Genomic DNA, 24,032 nt, shown 5'->3' on the forward strand with positions numbered 1-24,032 from the left:
GAATATACATGTAGAATACATACATATAAATAGATAGATACACCATATTTTAATTATTTAAAAATACCTGAAGGATCTGTGCAAAATCCAAGAATATAAAACTGTCTACAATAATAATCTTCACGTATCTTATTCTTTGTTACGTTACTAATTCTATAAGTCGCATCTTACCAATCAGGGCACATGATTCTGAGTGTAACCGATCACATAGAAGGCTGGATTATAAATATACATGTTATCACTTAGGACTGGAGTTAAACTGTTATTTTAGAATTTTTAAATCTTTTTATAAAATAAGAGTTTGTGCAGAATGAACGATTTAAATGAATGATTATATTTAATATTGTTTACACCTTTCTTTATATTTAATATTGTTTACATCTTTCTTTATATTTAATATTGTTTACACCTTTCTTTATATTTAATATTGTTAAATCTTTCTTTATATTTAATATTGTTTACACCTTTTTTATATTTAATATTGTTAAATCTTTCTTTATATTTAATATTGTTTACACCTTTCTTTATATTTAATATTGTTAAATCTTTCTTTAATTTAATATTGTCTACATCTTTCTTTATATTTAATGCTGTTTACACCTTTCTTTATATTTAATATTGTTAAATCTTTCTTTATATTTAATATTGTTTACACCTTTTTTTATATTTAATATTGTTAAATCTTTCTTTATATTTAATATTGTTTACACCTTTCTTTATATTTAATATTGTTAAATCTTTCTTTAATTTAATATTGTCTACATCTTTCTTTATATTTAATATTGTTTACACCTTTCTTTATATTTAATATTGTTTACACCTTTCTTTAATTTAATATTGTCTACATCTTTCTTTATATTTAATGCTGTTTACACCTTTCTTTAAGCAAATAAAACTGCGACGACTTATCTTTCTTTAAACAATGTGTGATTAATATTGTCAAGATAATCTCGATGATAAACTGAAGAAGTTGTTAGTTATGTTTAATACGGAGATAGTTAAAGATGTGACTTGATGTGTTTAGCTCCAGGCGGCACGGCATGACCAGGTGGTTAGGGAGGTCTTACTCGTAATCTGAGGGTTGCGGGTTCGAATCCCTGTCACACCAAACATGTTCGCCCTTTCAGCCGTGGAGGCAATATAATTGCGGACAATCATACTATTCATTAGGAAAAGAGTAGGTCAAGAGTTGGCGGTGGGTGGTGATGACCAGCTACCTTCCTTCTAGTCTTACACTGCTAACTTAGGGATGACTAATGCAGGTAGCTTTGCGTGACATTCAAAACAAACTAACTCTAGGCTGAAATTTCTCAAATCACTCTTTAGCCTTCACCCCCAGTGGCTCTGCGGTAAGTTTAAACACTTGTAATGCTAACAATCGGGTTTCGATACTCGTGGTTGGCACAGCACAGATAGCTCTTTGTTCCAACTTGCGCTTCGCAACAAACTAAGAAATCACCCTCGTAATCACCTCTTTTTTATCTGTGTTTTTGTACAAGCGGCGTAAAAAAAAGTTCAAAAACATAAGCGACTGTATACTCAACTAACAGAATAATATAAACTGTCAAAAATTACTGACTTTGAAATAATATCATATAATAATAATAATATCATGTACTGCTAAAGCAGAAAACCTGACGAAATTTCATCACAATATCAACAATTATGACTATTTAAAGTTTTGAATTTTTTAAAACTACATTCATCTATGTATGGGGCGCTTTGATGCCCATGCATGTAAGTATACAAACAATTGTATGGAACGTTCTGGTGCTCTTATATGTGAGTACACAAATATATGTATGGAGCGCTCTGGTGCCCGAGTGTATGAGTATACAAACATTTGTATGGGGCACTCTGGTTCCCGTGCATGTGAGTACACAAACATTTGTATGGGGCACTCTGGTTCCCGTGCATGTGAGTACACAAACATTTGTATAGGGCACTCTGGTGCCCGTGCATGTGAGTACACAAATTTTTAACAGTCTTGAAAGGGAAAACAAAACTTATAAACGAGGAGAAACGGTCTACATGTAAATAGAAAAGGTCTTCCCACTCTACCTGGTGGCTCAGCAGTAAATGTGAAGGTTTATAGCGCTAAAATCGGGTTTCGATACCCGCGGTGGATAGAGCAAGTTTGTTTAATGTCAACCAAAGAAACCAGCTAAAAAAAATTACTGCAGCGCTTTTATCGAAACATTTTCATTTGATAATCTGACAGAACGTCGTGTTAAGAGAATTTATATCCAAACTTCATGTCTCGTGCCGTGCGTTTACTACTCAGAAGTAGTGTTGTTTCCAGGGTTATGTATCGAGACGTATAGAATGTTCTATAAACAAAAGGGCTAGTGGTGTTCTGCAAAGAATGTGGAAGATTGAAAACACCATGACATGTGAGTCAACATTAGGGTAATGGAAGTTGCTCGTAACTCAGATTGAAGGAGAAACATTCACTTTGAATCGTTGCCATGACAAAATTTTCTCTGGTACGGAAAAAAACAACAACTTGGAAAATATGAAACCGTCACTATGGCAACATTTGCACAACACCAAGGCCTTTTATCTGAAGTTTTTATCATACACTCCTTCGCTAGCGCGTGTCATTATAAAGAAAAAAAAGAGAAACATTTGGATTCTATCTTTGTGTGTGTGCGTGCAACATTTCCATACAAAAAGGTTGAGAATTTATGAGAGATAAAAAGAAGCAATATTAGTGAAGCAAAGTGTCGGGTCAACAGTAAGATAAATGTTGCCCGAATAACGACATCTAGATGAAAGTGAGTTTGCTTCGACGCATGCCTTAAGTGTGTTCTATCTCGAACCATGTTGTGAGTCATTCAAGCTCGAGTGCTCTATGCACGAGCTGATAATGACACTTTACTTTCTTAAGATTATTGTGACATTGACAGAAAAGACACAAACTAGTCCGTTTCGTTTTCCTCTGACTCTCTGACTACAAAACAAGAATGTCTCTAACTGCACGTGTCACGTAGTCAGATTTCTAATTCAACATCTTCTTAACTTACTGTCATTAGGAGACAACAGCTTTATAAGAAGTGCAAGAAAAGTACCTAATAACTTCTTTAACTGATACCACATCAGTGGTTCCCAACCTTTTTTATGCCCCGCACCCCTAAAAAATTTTAATATGTTCTCGCACCTCTCACAGTAATTATTTATTTAAGAATAAAGGTGAAGGTGCCCAAAACAAATGTTATCTCGCACCCCCTGGAACGCTCTCTCGCACCCCTGAAAGACACCATAACTTTACAGTATGTCTCTAGGCCTAAGATTATCAGTTATCATCACAGTACAATGAGACAGCTATTGGCACAATTGCGAGCATCCCTGGTTGGTAACCACTGTACTAGATGAATAAAAAATAAAATACAAAGAAAGTTATTCTTCAAGTCGACGTATTATTCGTTTATTGAACGTTGGTACAGAATACCATGAAGTCCTGGTTATGGTGAGGACTGCTAGCCCTAGAATCAAAACATTCTTCGTTTACTGAATGTTACTTTAGGTCTTACTGACATCTTGAAGCTAGATTTGCACCTGATTTCCTCTCCAGATGGCGTTAAAACTGTCAAAATAACAGATGTAACTCACGCCTCCCAGTGTCAGTTCCATCAATTAAAAATGATTTATAGTCAGCCCACTTTTCAACTACAAAGTCTTTATTCATTTTATCCGTCTTTCTGACGCTTGATATTCAAGTAAGCAGAAAACAAGTTCGTTTTACACACGAACTCGTGTTTACCAGTTCAGTATCTGTCAATGTTAAGTGTAAGGTGAGTTAAGACTGTCCATGGAATGCTTTCTTTTTCGCTGTCGGTTTCTTATCTCTCGAATGGATGACACTTTCGTGTCTTGATATATTAAGTGACGTTTAGTTTCGATTTCTTTATCTCAAATACGTTAAATCACGTGTAGTTTTAGATGACTAATGGTACAATTCGATCTTAAATAAACGAAGAGAATTGGTTAAAAGCGATATTTGCTCTGGTTTAAAAAGAGTATCTTAAAAACATTTAAAACCTGTATAGACTTTTACGAAATTACAAGTTAAATTTGTTGGCTTTTTTGTTCTTATTATAAACTGATAATGTGCCATGTGGGGCTTTCTTTAATTTCTACGGAAAAATTCATAATCCGATTTTTCGTTGGTAAAGAGTTGGCGGCTGGTAGTGTTGACTAGCTGCATTTTTCTCTGTAGTCTCTCTCGTCTAAATTAGGGACGACTAATACAGGTATTCCTTGTGTAGCTTTGCGCGAAATTCAACAAAACAAACACATTTGCGAATAAGAATAAAATATATTTACTTTCAATCAATAAGGCAATTTGTTATTTTACACTGCCATTTCAAACAACAAGAACGGGCGTTATCTTGTACTATTACTTCAACCAATAAATATGTACATTGTTCTGCGTGAAAGAGAGCAATTATTAAGTATGGCAATACAACCAATGATAAAAAAAAGATCTTAAACTTCTGATTGAATTAACCAATTATAATTAGCGTTATTAATGACAACGAATCAACGAAAACATGTGTTATTTAATAGTTTAATGGTTCTTTCATTATCATATAGGTACACTAGATCTAATATATCGGTATACTAGGTCTAACATTTTGGTATACTAGGTCTAACATATCAGTATACTTGGTCTAACATATCAATATACTAGGTCTAACATATCAGTATACTAGGTCTAACATAAAGTCTGAATGATATTTTTTCTGGAGGGCGTTAATAGTCAGTTAACTTCCAAAGAAACCATTTTATGTTGTATGCAAGACCCGAAAACAACTAAAACATAAACGAGTTAAAAATAGAATTGACCATATTTATCTTGTCTGTTAGCGCAAAGCTGTGTTATAACTTTCGCGGGGAATCTAACTCCGGATGCGAACTTTGGACATTCTGGAAGCTTACCTCTGACTCACCGGAAAACATATTCATCGTTTTGATTTATTTTTTGTCATTTAACAAGTCTGTTATATGAATGTTACTTCTTAAGGCCTTGATGAGTTACTTCAGTCAAAAGTTTCAACTTGGCAGCATGGCGCTGTCGAATTTTAAACGTTTTACTGTGAACATCCTACCAACAAAACATATTCACCACAGTCTTTCTATATTGATGAAAGATTTGAGACTTTGTATGAAAAAGAACAGAGAAATAGATTTGTATGACTTATAACCCTAAAGTTTAGGGTTCAATCCATACGATGGAGACACCTCTTGTATAGCTGAACCAAACTTTCCGATATATTTGCAAAAGTAATAAACAATTTCAAAAATTACAGAGGGGTAAAATAACCCATATTATTTTATTTCTCACAACCGAGGTAAAGTTAGAAACGTTGGTTAACCAGTCCAGCATTATTAAATAAATAATTGTAATGTCAATTGTTAAAGTGTCACGTTTTCACGAAATCTAAAACTGATGGATAGAATTTGTATCACTACATTCCATATAGACAACAATATAGAAGTAATACATCAAATATAGATAACAATATAAACATATTATTTGAAATACATCTGACAATATAAATAATGATATCAAAGACATGTAACAATATAAAAGCATTACGTCATGTTCATGCAGTAATATAGTTATTGTAATATCTGTTCTTATGTAATAGGGGCCTGGCATGGCCTAGCGCGTTAAGGCGTGCGCTTCGTAATCTGAGGGTCGCGGGTTCGCGCTCGAGTCGCGCCAAACATGCTCGCCCTCCCAGCCGTGGGGGCGTTATAATGTTACGGTCAATCCCACTTTTCGTTGGTAAAAGAGTAGCCCAAGAGTTGGCGGTGGGTGGTGATGACTAGCTGCCTTTCCTCTAGTCTTACACTGCTAAATTAGGGACGGCTAGCACAGATAGCCCTCGAGTAGCTTTGTGCGAAATTCCAAAACAAACAAACAATCTTATGTAAGAAGAATGAATAGAAGATTTTTATCTTTGACTTGTAAAACTTTGCCACCTTCAACTCTTGTTAACCACGAGAAGTGTTCGTCTTAGCCACAATCCGTGTTACAGAAAGAGCGTCTTAACCCTAGTTTCCTTCTTTGCTGAAGAGGGCGTTGTTCTAAATTGATTCTTGTTGTGGTTTCCGAGTTTGTTGCTCTTAAGCCTTTTTTTCAGAATACTAAATGTTTTCTTCATCAGTAGATCGAGTCCTTTGGTTCTGCAGCGTTTAACACTATATGTATATTCATCCTCTGAAAAAGCTGTGATAATAACTCTGGTCATAAGTCTTTACTTGGTGGCATTGCACCGTTGAAGTGTCAGAATATTCCGTGAACTAAGTATACAGATTTTAAACTTACCACTTGCAGCGCAACGAATTGTACCTATGGCAACACAGCTACCAGTTTTTTATAGTTCTTATAAAAAACGGTTGAATAGTTTATATGGTTACATAAACGAGTTATAAATGAGGCTTATTCAGTTCTATTATTTGTGTACGTTATGTCTACCCAAACTAAACCTTTGTGAGTAGGTTTTAGCTTTAAGAATAGTGAAGAAAAAACAAGTTATTTAACTCATAGGGCATTTAGTGCTAAAAACTGGGTTTCTATACTCATGGTGGGCAGGGAACAGTTAGCCAATTATATTGCTTTGAGCATATCAAATTCTCTGGCTCATCCTAATTATTAGTAATTACTAATTCACAGAATGCGATTTAGTACAAAAATGGCTGAAGCTCAAATGTGACTGCTCTGCTCTGCCATCTGTCGATTTTGACAAGAACTGTATAATTTTTACTAGGCATTTAAATGTAAAGTTTGCTCCACCTTATACAGAAAAAGATGGAATAGTGCCCCCATCCTCGCCTTAATCAGATAAATTAGTAGTGATTTTTATCATATTTAATACGAATGTATTGACTCTTTTATTCATCCTCCAATAAATAGAAGACGTTTTGGTTTCTGACAAGAAGTTGTAACGTAATTATACATAAACAGTCATTTTGGATGGAGTTGAACGCTGATAAAACTTTCATTTTTCGCAGAAACTCAGAGACCAATCCTGAAGCAGGAATTAAACGTTCCGATGAATGGTTATGACTGGATAGCTGTTTGTTAACAAGTATTACAATGTAAAGTATCGGATAACATCATAAACGATATAACACAGTTTCCCGTAGATCACGTGAAAGAAGATGCCCATGTCCAGGATGACCAGATGTTAGACCTCGGTAGAACATTCTTAAGTTATTTAGTTCCTAGTTATTATGTCGCTAAGAGGAAACAAATGTGGACATATGGTAATTTACTTATGTTTTAGATTATTCTATGTCATTGGATTTACCTTTATTTTGTTTGTTTTTGAATTTCGCGCAAAGCTACTCGAGGGCTGTCTGCGCTAGCCGTCCCTAATTTAGCAGTGTAAGACTAGAGGAAAGGCAGCTAGTCATCACCACCATCAATGAGGTTCGGCTTCATTCTGGTAAGTTTGTTATTCAGAAACTTCTAAAAAGATAAAAAAGTTAAAAACCTGAGATAAATTGTGTGATACCTATGTGAAAGTAAAAAAAGCTTAGAACCGTGAACGTCTTGCGCCACCTGGTGGACTAACTTATTTCTTGTTGGTTAACTTGCACTTAGGGTTACTGATGAGAAGTGGGATTCTTCGAAATTAGTGAAACCCAATAATACATTGATAAATGTGGAGATGGAACTGGACCTTCCTTGAACTTAGACTTGAAAATGAAACAATTTTTGGAATAGTAAGTTAATTTATTAGGTTCTAACTCGTTACCAAAACACGATTATAAAGGAGTTAAGCATCTCTTGTATAACTGACCACTCTTCTCTGACCTTTAATACTATTCGAGAAATTAGAAGCTAGTGTTTATACCTAAATATTTACATAGAATGTTGTGGATTTTTTTGCTCAGATAATTGTTTTCTGCCCTACACAACCTATAGTGTTTTGCCAATTGTCAAAACGAGTGAGAACTATTTGCTTAAATTGTACTTTTGACTACCTTTTATTTGATAATCGGAACTGTGTGTTCTAAAATGCTGGTTTTTTATAGTTTAATGTTACAGAAGAAAGCTCAGTAAATATTATAATCAGGTTTGTTAATTTTTTCTCAAACAATCGTTGTGATTTTTAACTTGTTCTTTCAGTTTTGCTACCTTACACCTGTGGTTATTTGATGAAATATAAAGAAAGTTACTTTATGCAAAAACATCATAAAATGAATAGATTAGCCAAGTTCTTAAGTTTAAGTTTTTACCGAAAAATACGGTCTAAATAAATAAAAAATAATTTTACAATCTATTTTATTTCACATTACGTTGTTGTTATACTTAGAGCTAGTACTTTAAACCACCAACAGAGGGCAGAAAAGCTGATATTGAATATTAGTCAGACACGTTTAGATCTTTTTAACTCTCAGTCATTGAACCTGATTATTCTAGAACTAAGAATAGTTGACTAAAATTAATATTGTTAAAAGGAAGTTAGCAGTAGTTACTATTTTTACAAAGCGACACGAGAAACATGTAGTTTCTGATAAAAATATTTATTTATCGACAGTTATTATTTGGAAAGCCGAAGAATGGAGTTCGTTGATTCTTACATTATTAAGTTAATATAATACACTGTTTTTAGATTTTATTTCTTAATTTTATTTATTAATTAAATATTAATTTTTAATATTTTGGTGAGACTCAGACTTTATTTAAAATTTTTATTCAATTTTATCTCGTTTTTCATGTTGCAACTTGCAATCTAGGCTTCTGTGCAAATACATCTCCTGTTTTAGGTTTAAACCTTTGTTTTATTTTTGGATAAAATTTGCATTGTGGTTTATTGCAACTTGTCTCTGTTTCTGGTTCAAAGGTGAATCATATTTCTTTCCCCATTTCTGGCTTAAAATGCGTTCATTTGAGGCAACATTTACATTATGTGCCTATCTCAAACTAAGGTCCTTCATGAGGCTAAAGTATTCACCATATTTATTTATTTTTTAAATTAATATCTAGAATTACGTTTTGAAACTACCTGTGCTGTTTTTTATGAACTCGGGCTGATAGAAAAAAAATTCCTATGTAAGTTTTTCTTTGTCATTTCATGTTAATTTTCGATCGTTTAAACAGTCAACATTGTTTGTGATAAATGTATGAAGTCGTCCTTTTGCTGTCGAAAAATAAACTAAATTATTTCAGATTTACGTGGCTGATGAGGTGTCGTCACTCACGGTGGTTATGAAGTCCCATCATAACATGCTCACCAAAACAAGAGAGAATTTTATTTCCTTTTGTTTCATACTGAGTTCGTATGTTTATAGAGTCTTTTATAGCGTATTATTTCACATTATCTATGGAAATTAAATATTTTAGCTCAGACGTTTCCAACCTGTGGTCAGCGGCCTCCTGGTGGTCCGCGATAATACTAAAGGAGGTTCGCAATATACATGAAACTTATTAAATTACCTAGTTGGATTGACGCACATGAAATCGTAGTACAGAAATAACATAAATCTGGAGTGGGATCTTCGTTTGCCTCTTGACAGTGTTTGAGAACCCTTGGTTTAACCAATTATACCAGAAACAGTAATAGAACGTAAAAATTTGAGGTTTGATTGACTGCAGTGGACACAGCACTGTCGCTTTGCTCTAAATCAAACAAAACAACAACAAACAAGAATATACAATTTGAAATAATGTAGTTTAAAATTATGTTTTAAGAAATGTGACTTCGTAAAAATAAATTTTCAAATCACTTTACAACGAACGAACAAACGCTGTTCCACATCCAAATGATTAGTAAGTGAAAATTATTCTATGTGTATTTCGATAGTTGTACTCAATTAGGAATTATAGTATATCTTTAAATAGAAAGCAAATGTTAATAAAGAGAGAAAAAAGAAATTACTGTCTTGGTATAACACATTATCAATGTTTTTCTAGTAATTTTCTATATTTTTTCTAACTATTCAACAAATTTATTTTATCAGGTGTATATTCAAGACATTTTGAGATATGAATGGAATTGTTTACTGCTTAAAATCACCAGTAGAAGTCAGCAGCTGCAACAATCAACTGGAAATATGACAACAGTGCAATAAATAATTTGACCAGTAGAGAACAGTACTAGCTCCGTGTAGTGTAATGTATGACATATAAAATAGATAATAGTTTAACTATTTTCAGGCTGTCTTATTTGAAATGTTGATATTTTAGCGATTTAGGAAAATTTAATGAACTCTTTGACCTAGCATGGCCAAGTAATTAGAGCGTTCGACTCGTAATCTGTGGGTTGCAGGTTTAAATCCCCATTCTACTAAACATGTTTGCCTTATTAGGCACGAGGGCGTTATAACTTGACAGTAAATCCCACTATCCATTAGTAAAAGAGTAGTCCAAGAGTTAGAGATGATGACTAGTTGCCTTCCCTCTAGTCTTACACTGATAAATTAAGCATAGATAGTGCAGATAGCTCTCTTGTAGCTACGGGTTTACAGCGCTAAAATCAGGGGTTCGATTCCCCTCGATGGGCTAGCAGATAGTTCGATGTGGCTTTGTTATAATAAAAACACGAACACATATTTTTGTAGCTTTGCGCGAAATTCAAGACAAAATGATTTTTTTAGTTACGAATACACTTGATGTTATCAGAATATACAGTCTTCATTGTCGGATAAAACAAAATTTAGTTCATATCCTCAAATTAATATACTTTGCAAGATACAATACTATTGGTTAAATTATGAACGAAAATAAACAGATAAACAGGTAAATATAACGTAATATATCGAAAGACAAACAAATAAGTGGGTCGTTTGTTTGTTGTTAAAAGCAAAGCTACACAAAGGGTTATATTTGATCTGCCTATCACAGGTATAGAAATACGACTTATAACGTATAAGTCCATAAAGTTACGATTCTGCCACTAGGGTGGGAGTAACAAGTCAGTGGACAGAAAGGGTTAGAATTAAAAAAGAAAAAAACAAAAACATGATGGAAATAAAAATAATTAACTTATTTAATTGTTCAGTAGGCCCGGCATGGCTAGGTGGTTAAGGCACTCGACTCGTAATCTGAGGGTTGCGGGGTCGAATCCTCTTCACACTAAACATGATTGCCCTTTCAGCCATGGGGCCGTTATAATGTGATGGTCAGTCCCACTACTCGTTGGTAAAAGAGTAGCCTAAGAGTTGGTGGTGGGTGGTGATGACTAGCTATTTTCCCTCTAGTCTTACAGTGCTAAATTAGGGACAGCTAACGCAGATAGCCCTCGTGTAGTCTTTTGCGAAATTCAAAACAAACAAATTTGTTCAGTAGATAATTTATTAGTAGAGAATATAAATCTTACACTTTTCACAGATATTTTGTAACCAATAAACGTTTTCTCATTACACATATGAAGGCTTAGAACATTAAAAATAATTAGTTTCCATGGTTATTCCAGACTAGTTTTGTTTTTTTTTAAATTTGGTACACATTGTTACGTCACACATAACATTTTTACGTCACACATAATACTCATGGAAACCAAATATGTAACATTTACCACACTTTTCTTATTCACTGAAATATATCCATGCCTTGTTAAATAAACCTCCATTAAGTAAAACGTTCTGCTAAATTATATAAGACAATAATTATTTTTACACATTATTATTATAACACAAATGAGCTCAAGTTGGCTTCCGTTAAATATTATCACAAAATACAGAGGGCGCTAAAATCTATGGCAGTCTAATTTAAGCTAAATTTGTAATGGCAGCTCACGTTGGACCAAATTCGGTTGAAACGTGTAACGTCAAATCGAGTAAGTAAAAAGCGATTAACATTAATACTTAATTAATATTCAATACAAATTATAAACTTTTGTATGGTCCTCCAATTGGTGGAAAACTATGCACAATACAATTACAAGCAAGAACAGTTAAATATAATAAAAAACAGGTTCCAGTGGTTTCGATAGGCTTAACTGAGACGTGTCATTGATAGCAAAATATTAATAATAAAACCCCTGACGGAGATTGAAGCAATGAATCAATATTTTAAACAAGTTTAAGAAGTTGAAAAGAAAAATGAAAGAGACGAATTTTTTGAAAATTTTAAATATTGCAACAAAGGGCAGTTTATTATTACAATATAGAATAGCTTAATATACAAGAGGGCAATTTAATATTGTAGCAGGGAAGAGTTAATATTATAAAAAGGGAAAATTTTGATATTACAGTAGGAAAGATTTTTTTTTCTGTGATTAAAACTAGTTTTCTATAATATCCTTGTTACTGTCTAACATAACTAGGGAATTTAAAATTTAGAATCAAACTCTTGTTCACCCCAGGAATTCACTTATTACGCCCCTAGTTTTTCCCTAGGGGCCATATGAGCATATTTTGATAAGCTTTTTTTTTTTTTTTTTACACTGGACCCAATGATATATGGTTTCTGACGGATTTATTTAACAAAATTTATAATAAATTAATCAAATATAACTTTTTAAAATGGTTACTGGGTATACAAAATGCTTGATCTGTCCCTAAGGACTGAAAATAAGTTTTTTCTTCCTTTCACCCCCCTTTGATTTTTATAGGGGTATTAAATAAATAAATAAAACGTTAATACACGAGCTAGATAACTGTGTTTATTTTACATTTATTTTGTGTAATTTTGTCTTTTACTTATATAAATCAAAGTGCGTCTATAAAGTCTTTTTTAAAAACGTTTAGGGGTTTATAAAATCAACAGTATGCCCATCTGTTATATGTAATAACAAAATTAACATTTTATAATAGAAACTGTAACTACTTCACACTCCGAGTTCTTTATTTCTTTTGTGGATTAAGACCATTGTCCTATAATTTTTAAGATACTTTGTCTTCCAGATGCATTATACAGTAAACAAATAAATTATCCAAATAAAACATGCATTTGAAAACAATAATAAAATAGGAAAAATAACTCCTATAATAAATGGTAAATGGATGAAACACGATAAACTCAGAAACAATTACAACGTTAGATTTCAATGCGATCAGTGCTACCCTATTAATCCTCTAGTACGAGATAATTATATATTAACATCATGTCTATAGTGATATGGTATACTTCGTAGTTGCTGATGTAAAGAGGTATTAATAAAATGGTTTAAGCTAATTAGTCCTAACTCGTTCAGTAAAGTTACGGTACCGTCATCAAAATGACGGAGAATTTGTATCAATAGAGAACGCGCTTAAAATATTTTGCCATAATATCTCGCAAACAATATTTTCTCAGCGTTTATCTTGAGCCGTATCGATTGTATTATGATAATTCTAGTTACCTACAAAACAAGGGTTAATCCTGGAAATAAATTTTAGGCTGTTTTATCAACAACAACAACAAAAAAAAAGCAAAAAGAGCTAATGCTTTGTCCGCCATATTGGAACTACTGAATTCGTGTTCCGATTCACTTGATTCATCATCTGGAAAAGAATGCTCAGGGGTTGTTATGGATAGGAAAATAGAGATTATCCAGGCTACTTCCTGTTCTGGTTCACACATAGCCTGGATTTTGGTGATTAGCGACCACGTGTTCGTGAACATGGCGTGGAAAGTTTCATATAAAGAAATAACACATCTCGAAAATGTTAGAAAGAAAAATCTTTATCCCCACCCCACCTAAAAAAAAAAAGCGTAGGTAGAAATTTTGATGTCCTGTCAGTTTCTAGCATATCCGGGGCTAAGGAACGACAACGGTAGAAAAAAAACAATAACAAATGCACATTTTATTTGTTTTTAACTTGTAGCTGAACAGTGTTGAACGTTTTTCCGAGCGTACGCTCGTAATTGGATCTCGAAATTCTAATTGAGGATGGGTGTGTTTGTGTGTTTTTCTTATAGCAAATCCACATCGGGCTTATCTGCTGAGCCCACCGAGGGGAATCGAACCCCTGATTTTAGCGTTGTAAATCCGGAGACTTACCGCTTTACTAGCGGGGGTTAATTGAGGAGGGACAGACGCTTGAAAAAAAAACAAACGTAAACTTTCAAATAGCTTACATTATTTAACACAGGCGATTTTTAAACCTCTGACGTTAAACGTGAGTATAAACCGTAACTAAGCCAACTTATTGCGTTTCTAAAGACGTAAATGTGGCTTCCGAAGCAGTATTTTGAGCAAAGTAATAACTGCTTGTTACCTTCAAGGCCTAACATAAGAACTTTTTATGGGTTGGAATCACTTAACATATCATTTAAATGTGCAGAGGACATCGCGTTAGTTAAACTATTCGTTGCATACTGAGTATTCTTTTTTTAGAAATATAACTCGCATCTTAAGATGTCTAATATTTCAGTATCCGTCGTAAATCGCAGTAATTTAATGGTTCTTATGGACACTGAATGCGCAATACAAACTCACTAGAGGCTTGCTTTGAATTAAATATTTTTTTAAATAGAATGATTTAGTTTTTATCACGTGTTGAATAGTAGACTTTGATTGGATCACCAGCTAAAGTATGACCAATCAAATCACAGCGAAGTTGTAGCTTCTTCTATAACGTCCACACTACAAACAGTTTTGGGCAACTGTCGCTCACTTCGCCGAAGTGACAAGTCTCCAATGGGTATTTGATCAGTGCTGCTATCTAGTAACGGCGAAACGTATTTCATACAGCTCGGGCAAGTTTCTAACCTAGGAGGGTTGATAATGGAGATTTTTCTGAATGGTTTAGGCCGTCTTTCGTCTTCCATTTCTTCTTGAGTTTTGTTTAAATTTTGTTCGTACTCGCTAAGCATCAAGTACTTTTCTTCCTTGTTACAGGAAGTGATGCAGTCGTCCACCAAGTCCTCCAGAAAATTTTCCATCGCCACTTCTTCCGAGATACATGTCAGTTCTTGCCGCCGCAGGTCCGTGTAATTGCTGAAAGTTAGGCTACGCTGATGGAGCCGGGAAAGTGGCGGAGTGCGCCCAAACACCGAGTCCTGGAACGACGACCGACGGCTTGGCGTCCTGGTACTGAGGCAGGCGTCTGAACATCGTCGGGAGTTGCTAAACATACTCATTTTTCTCTTCTGAACGCGACGCTTATGAATGTCTATGAGAAACAACGTGACACTTCCAAGAAATGTAAAGGCAGAAGACAGGTAGAACCCTGTCTTGCCGCCATATTGTTCGTTGATGTAACCTGTGTGAACAAAGCAGATTATTATAAAATATATACATCCGTAAACTGTTGATGTAACCTGTGTGATCAAGATAAACTATTATTAAATATATATATCTATATATTGTCGATGTAACCTGTGTGATCAAGATAGACTATTATTAAACTCATATATCTATATGTTGTCGATGTAACCTGTGTGATCAAGATAGACTATTATTAAACTCATATATCTGTATGTTGTCGATGTAATAATAGATAGACTATTATTAAACTCAAATATCTGTATATTGTCGATGTAACCTGTGTGATCAAGATAGACTATTATTAAACTCATATATCTGTATATTGTCAATGTAACCTGTGTGATCAAGATAGACTATTATTAAACTCATATATCTATATATTGTCGATGTAACCTGTGTGATCAAGATAGACTATTATTAAACTCATATATGTATATATTGTTGATGTAACCTCTGTGAACAAGATAGACTATTATTAAACTCATATATCTGTATATTTTTGATGTAACATCTGTAAATAAGATAGACTATTATTATTAGACTATATATTGTCGATGTAACCTGTGTGATCAGGATAGACTATTATTAACTCGTATATCTGTATATTGTCGATGTAACATGTGTGATCAAGATAGACTATTATTAACTCATATATCTGTATATTGTCGATGTAACCTGTGTGATCAAGATAGACTATTATTAAACTCATATATCTGTATATTGTCGATGTAACCTGTGTGATCAAGATAGACTATTATTAAACTCATATATCTATATATTGTCGATGTAACCTGACTATTATTAAACTCATATATCTGTATATTGTGTGATCAAGATAGACTATTATTAAACTCATATATCTGTATATTGTCGATGTAACCTGTGTGAACAAGATAGACTATTATTAAACTCATATATCTGTATATTGTCGGTGCAACCTGTGTGATCAAGATAGACTATAATTAAACTCATATATCTATATATTGTTGATGTAACCTGTGTGAACAAGATAGACTATTATTAAACTCATATATCTATATATTGTTGATGTAACCTCTGTGAACAAGATAGACTATTATTAAACTCATATATCTATATATTGTCGATGTAACCTCTGTGAACAAGATAGACTATTATTAAACTCATATATCTGTATATTGTCGATGTAACCTCTGTGAACAAGATAGACTATTATTAAACTCATATATCTGTATATTGTCGATGTAACCTCTGTGAACAAGATAGACTATTATTAAACTCATATATCTGTATATTGTCGATGTAACCTGTGTGATCAAGATAGACTATTATTAAACTCATATATCTATATATTGTCGATGTAACCTGTGTGAACAAGATAGACTATTATTAAACTCATATATCTGTATATTGTCGATGTAACCTGTGTGATCAAGATAGACTATTATTAAACTCATATATCTGTATATTGTCGATGTAACATGTGTGATCAAGATAGACTATTATTAAACTCATATATCTATATATTGTTGATGTAACCTGTGTGAACAAGATAGACTATTATTAAACTCAAATATCTGTATATTGTCGATGTAACCTGTGTGATGAAGATAGACTATTATTAAACTCATATATCTGTATATTGTCGATGTAACCCGTGTGATCAAGATAGACTATTATTAAACTCATATATGTATATATTGTTGATGTAACCTCTGTGAACAAGATAGACTATTATTAAACTCATATATCTATATATTGTCGATGTAACCTGTGTGAACAAGATAGACTATTATTAAACTCAAATATCTGTATATTGTCGATGTAACCTGTGTGATCAAGATAAACTATTATTAAACTCATATATCTGTATATTGTCAATGTAACCTGTGTGATCAAGATAGACTATTATTAAACTCATATATCTGTATATTGTCAATGTAACCTGTGTGATCAAGATAGACTATTATTAAACTCATATATCTATATCTTGTTGATGTAACCTGTGTGAACAAGATAGACTATTATTAAACTCATATATCTGTATTTTGTCGATGTAACCTGTGTGATCAAGATAGACTATTATTAAACTCATATATCTGTATATTGTCGATGTAACCTGTGTGATCAAGATAGACTATTATTAAACTCATATATCTATATATTGTTGATGTAACCTGTGTGAACAAGATAGACTATTATTAAACTCAAATATCTGTATATTGTCGATGTAACCTGTGTGATCAAGATAGACTATTATTAAACTCATATATCTGTATATTGTCAATGTCACCTGTGTGATCAAGATAGACTATTATTAAACTCATATATCTGTATATTGTCGATGTAACCCGTGTGATCAAGATAGACTATTATTAAACTCATATATCTGTATATTGTCGATGTAACCTGTGTGATCAAGATAGACTATTATTAAACTCATATATCTATATCTTGTTGATGTAACTTGTGTGAACAAGATAGACTATTATTAAACTCATATATCTGTATATTGTCGATGTAACCTGTGTGATCAAGATAGACTATTATTAAACTCATATATCTGTATATTGTCGATGTAACCTCTGTGAACAAGATAGACTATTATTAAACTCATATATCTGTATATTGTCGATGTCACCTCTGTGAGAAGATAGACTATTATTAAACTCATATATCTATATATTGTCGATGTAACATGTGTGATCAAGATAAACTATTATTAAACTCATATATGTATATATTGTTGATGTAACCTCTGTGAACAAGATAGACTATTATTAAACTCATATATCTGTATATTTTTGATGTAACATCTGTAAATAAGATAGACTATTATTAAACTCATATATCTATATATTGTCGATGTAACCTGTGTGATCAGGATAGACTATTATTAACTCGTATATCTATATATTGCCGATGTAACCTCTGTGAACAAGATAGACTATTATTAAACTCATATATCTATATATTGTTGATGTAACCTCTGTGAACAAGATAGACTATTATTAAACTCATATATCTGTATATTGTCGATGTAACCTGTGTGATGAAGATAGACTATTATTAAACTCATATATCTGTATATTGTCGATGTAACCTCTGTGATCAAGATAAACTATTATTAAACTCATATATCTGTATATTGTCGATGTAACCTGTGTGATCAAGATAGACTATTATTAAACTCATATATCTGTATATTGTCGATGTAACCTGTGTGATCAAGATAGACTATTATTAAACTCATATATCAATATATTGTCGATGTAACCTGTGTGATCAAGATAGACTATTATTAAACTCATATATCTGTATATTGTTGATGTAACCTCTGTGAAAAAGATAGACTATTATTAAACTAATATATCTATATATTGTCGATGTAACCTCTGTGAACAAGATAGACTATTATTAAACTCATATATCTGTATATTGTCGATGTAACCTCTGTGAGAAGATAGACTATTATTAAACTCATATATCTATATATTGTCGATGTAACCTCTGTGAACAAGATAGACTATTATTAAACTCATATATCTATATAAAGTCGATGTAACATGTGTGATCAAGATAGACTATTATTAAACTCATATATGTATATATTGTTGATGTAACCTCTGTGAACAAGATAGACTATTATTAAACTCATATATCTGTATATTTTTGATGTAACATCTGTAAATAATATAGACTATTATTAAACTCATATATCTATATATTGTCGATGTAACCTGTGTGATCAAGATAGACTATTATTAACTCATATATCTATATATTGCCGATGTAACCTCTGTGAACAAGATAGACTATTATTAAACTCATATATCTATATCTTGTTGATGTAACCTCTGTGAACAAATCCGACTATTATAAAATTAATATATCTGTATATTGTTGATGTAACCTGTGTGAACAAAGTCGACTATTATTAAACTCATATATCTGTATATTGTTGATGTAACCTGTGTGATCAAGATAGACTATTATTAAACTCATATATCTATATATTGTTGATGTAACCTGTGTGAACAAGATAGACTATTATTAAACTCATATATCTATATATTGTCGATGTAACCTGTGTGATCAAGATAGACTATTATTAAACTCATATATCTGTATATTGTCGATGTAACCTGTGTGAACAAGATAGACTATTATTAAATATATATCTGTATATTGTCGATGTAACCTGTGTGAATGTTGACATAAACTGTAGTAGACGGAACGCCTCGTCCCCACTGTATATAGAATATAGAGAGTGAGTGATTTGTTACTGTTATTTTCTTTCATTGAGCACTTATTATTCATAATTACTAACATCAAACTATTTTAATTTGAACTACTTACATATCGCTAATGACTATTTTATATAAAACACGACGTGGTGAAGTGCACATCAATTGGTTAGGCTGTATGATGCTACGTGATAAATGTATATCAACTTAAATTGTATGATGCTAAGTGTATATTAACTATAAAGGGTGTTATATCATGTAGTAAAATATACATCAAAATAGCAACTTTACCGAAAGCGCTTTCTGGCTTCAATTTAGCCTGAAAGTACCGTACACTAGAATATCTTACCGTTATACGGCTTACATTACTAGCGAAATAAACTATATACCCAAGAAAAGCTGTGAGGAAATGTATTTTTAAATCCTTATGTAAAAATTAAAATATTTATTCATTAGGAAGAGGTGTGGTTCTTTGCTGATTCACGTACTTACAGTTTGTTCTGCCATCTAGCGGTATCTTATGCATATGTCAGGAAACAAGATAGTGTATTATAAATTGTGGAAAAATCTATGTTTTAACTTATGTAATATATGTCTCATGTCTTCTAGTAGAGAATATTGTGGGAAGAAATGACATTGTTTGTACGAAGCCATCAGAAATAATTTAAGGTGGATATAATAATAGTAATAAACAGTCATATGATAAATGAATATCTTAATTAATAAAATTTTTCTTGCCCTTTAGTGGAGAAATTTAAACTCGGTTTTAGAAACTACTGGCAAGAAAGACACAGAAAATAGATGGAAATTCTGATGAAGATAATATGAAGATAAAAGAAGGATGAGAGAAAGACTATTGATCCAGTATTGATAGAACGTTTTTGTTCAAATTATTCAGTTTGCCTATAATCTAATTCAAAGCAGTTAAAGGAAATATGATCATATATGAAATGAACTCGTACAAGTCTTTTCGCTGTCACTAGATGGCGCTAAATCATACCAATATTGTTAATTAAAAGATTTTTGCCGATAATCCCTCAATTTGTTCTTATTCGTTCGCGAACTTTGTGTAAATCAGGTACACCGATAAAAACAGTTTATTTAATTAGAAAAAAAAGTTCTGTTTCGAGAAAAAGCTGATGTGTATAAAGTATGACTGTCCAGAACTTAAAGTGGTTCAACCAATACAAAGGATATATACGTACCTGTAACAGGGACTCCTATGGCAAAAGGAATGGCTTGTGACCACTGGACAAAGCCCCAGGCTCTCGCAAAGTTGCGTGCTCGCACTTTTTCGTACGTGTACATCTTAAGCGAATAGTTGTAGCCCCCGTAGAAGAGGCCGTAAATCCACACGAACAATACGTACCCCTGGTACTCTTCCAGAGCTGTAAATGCAAGGAGGGAGGCGCTGATCATGAACGAGGAAGCCTGGCAGAGGTATTGACGAGCGATCATGCACTGGACACTGTTCTTTACGACGATAAAGCCAACAGCTCCACACCCAAAAATAAAAGCTAGGCCTAAACATATTTGAAGGCGCAGCAGAGATTGGTAATCCAGACCTTCTTTCTCACCCTGGTACACCTAGAAGTAAAATTTAAGATAACTAGAAAGGTGAAGTATTGACCAAACATCTTTACACCATTCTTAAAGACAACAATACCGAATTACCAAATGTTAAACATTTGTAGTGACTTTTAACATATTTTCTCAATTTTGTTGGAAGTTGACTACATAGTCTTAACAGAAGAAATGCTCCCCAGTAACATAGCAATATGTTTGCGGACTTACAACACTAGAAACCGGGTTTCGATACCCGTGGTGGACAAACCACAGATATCTCATTGTGTTGCTTTGCGCTTAACTTTAAACAAACTGAAACAGAGGAAATACATTAAAACTAAAAGTATGTTTATTTGAAAATAAATATTTAAACTTAACGTTCACGTTCTATTAAATGTTATTACATGTAAAGCTGTAACAGTTAAACACATAGCAATTATCTCAGTAACATAGTTCGAAGCCATTGCCAATAAGTAGAGGTAATGTTGGTGCCTTTCAACAAATTCTTGATAATTGCCCAGATCAAGTTAAGCATAATATTGCAGAAGAAAGATATTATATTGAAGTGTATAGGAACTTTAATGTGAATATGTAGTCTTAGCATTCACGTTAATGACCTTTCAAGTTTTATCACAAGTTAGGCTATAATATTTAGATACATAATTTTAGGTCATTACCGATAGATGACGTTTTCCAGTATACTGTTGTCAGCAAATTATGACAGAAAGAGGCTGTTGCTTATGAAATGTCGGATTTTTAAAAGAAACTGTGAAACAAGTAGATATTTTTATTGTTTAATTTATTAAATCAAATTAAGCTCCTTTAGACTCAATATACTTCTGCCAACGACTTGAAAGTTCATAAATACTATCTTTATAAAGAACCGGATGTCCTTTGATGCGATTAAGTCTTTAAAGGCACTTTCAATTGACCTTTGGTTTGCAACCATTTATTCCTTTCAAAAATGTCCAAATGTTAAAAAAGTGATAAGCTGTAGGGGTAATCTGGTGAATATCGTGGACAAGATAAAGTTTCGTACTGAAATTTGTTTAGTTTTTGGACAGTCATGCACAAGACATAAGGTCAAACATTGTCATGAAGTGGTAAGAATCCACTGCAAGACTATTGCTGGATGTTTTCGTGATAACTTTTGATGCAGAATTTCAAGTTTACAATAACATTTCTATGCTGTGAATAATGGATCACAACCTACTGCTGACCACCAAACACTGACCTCAGGGTGAAATTCTGGTTTTGACATATGTGTTGTTGCTTCTTCACAGTCGACCCACTGTCCCGATTGTCGTAGATTGTCGTAAATAATTAACTTTTTATCTCAGGTGACAATTCTCTGGAAGAACGGGTCGTTTTTATTGCGAATAAGGTGTGAGGAACACATTTCAACTCGTCTTGTCTGATGGTTTACAGTCAATTTGTGAGGTACCCACTTATCAAGCTTTTTCACCTTACCACTTACTTCAAGATATCAGGAAACTGTTGAATAATAAACAATAAATTTGTTGGCAAGTTCTCTAACAGTTTGACAGGTATTTGATTCAATTGAAGCCTTCAGTTCCTCCTCATTAATGGCTGTCTGAGGGCGACCCCAAGGCTCATTTCTAAGGCTTGTGACACCAGAACGAAATATCCTTAATCATTCAAATGCATGATTGATATTACGAGCCACTGTTGTCACATTGTAACCAAACTTGAAGTCGTACAAGAAAAATACACGAATATTAATTTTATCTAAGGCGACAAAAACCAATATAAATATGATTTAGTTTCTGAAATAATAAAAATAAAGTGAACTTGAAATGAACCATTCTGACAAATGTATGGTATTGTTTCTCTTTCCTACATGAAAAATCGAGTTTCAGATTTGCACATGAAAATCCAACGTTTCATATGTTCAGTCTGAAATTAAAGGAAAAGTGCACTAAAATTAAAGTATGGTAATTTTATATTTGCAGTTTAAAAGTTCAGAATAAAATTGTGCCTGTCTTTCATTTTCTAACCCGAAGAAGCGTTATTTAGATTATATTAATATTTTACATACGCCAAATCTTCGTGGGATGGAAAAAGAAACCACGTTTCTTCAACTGGTTAATAAATGGCGCGAGCAAATTGTAAAAGGTTATTTACCTTGTTGAGTTATAACGATACAGATATGGCAGTGTTAATATATTTATTTGAAACTATTATGTTTCAATTTTAGCAGTATTTAAAGAGTTGGTTGATGAGCAAAGAATAAGTCTGTTGTAAACCACACATTAGCTGTTAAAATATTACTTTGAAAGAATGGTTAGTTAACACCTCACATCTCACCCATCCAGCCGATAAGGATAGGAGCTGATGTCAAAAATATAATCTGGTTTTAGGCAAAATATAAGAATCAGGTCTAACTTAATATTAGATAACTAGTATTAGCGTAGGCCTAATTGGATATTAGATACAAGAGACTAGGTAGTAGCGTATTTTTGTATGAGTGTAATATATTTATATCACAACTGAACACAAAAACATAGTCTTGTTCTCTCTTTAAAGTCAAGATTGATTGTACTATTCTTTCTGCAAAAGTTCACTTTAGTGGCTCCAATGAGTCCACTCACGTATCTTTATTTTAGGCTTGGTTATATAATATCGGGTATAAAAAAAGAAAATTGAAATTAAATAAACATTCTGCATTTCAGTGCATTATTACATTAGAAAAAGACTCCAACAACATTATTGTTAAGTATCCAAGAATAATCTCATTCCTCAGAACTATTTTATGACGCGTGCTAATTCATTATGAAATAGTGTAGCATGAAGTTTCGGTTCGATGCTAGCAAACTCATTTCTAAAGAAATTTATGCCAGTTGTACTGAGCCTTGAGAAATGACAGTGAAATTATATTAAGAAAATTAGTCGTTATTTTGTTTAGAATTTATTTGCATTTAAACATTCTTTTAAATAATTAGAGTTTGGTTTGCAGTAATAGAATTTCAATTGCTTTGTGACAACGGGTCTGGAACAAAACGTTTTTCAATAGAGCTACCGTTTCATTAGGCCTAATTTCTTTAGAGTAGTATAAGGCCTAAGC

General features: G+C 32.8%; 1 protein-coding gene across 2 annotated transcripts in view; it reads right to left on the minus strand.

The window, feature by feature from the left end:
- Positions 1–8,691: 8,691 nt before the first annotated feature.
- Positions 8,692–24,032, minus strand: part of LOC143257257 (monocarboxylate transporter 10-like) — a 182,315-nt gene continuing 166,974 nt past the window's right edge. For both annotated transcript variants that reach the window (XM_076515689.1, XM_076515690.1), the window contains exons 4-5: positions 20,587–20,968; positions 8,692–15,150 (exon numbers count right to left, since the gene is read on the minus strand). In XM_076515689.1, coding sequence (XP_076371804.1) covers positions 14,495–15,150; positions 20,587–20,968 — 1,038 coding nt within the window. In that variant the 3' untranslated portion in view covers positions 8,692–14,494. The remainder of the gene's footprint in view (positions 15,151–20,586; positions 20,969–24,032) is intronic.

This window comes from Tachypleus tridentatus, chromosome 7, assembly GCF_004210375.1.
Source record: "Tachypleus tridentatus isolate NWPU-2018 chromosome 7, ASM421037v1, whole genome shotgun sequence".
In the NCBI taxonomy this organism is placed as follows: domain Eukaryota; kingdom Metazoa; phylum Arthropoda; class Merostomata; order Xiphosura; family Limulidae; genus Tachypleus; species Tachypleus tridentatus.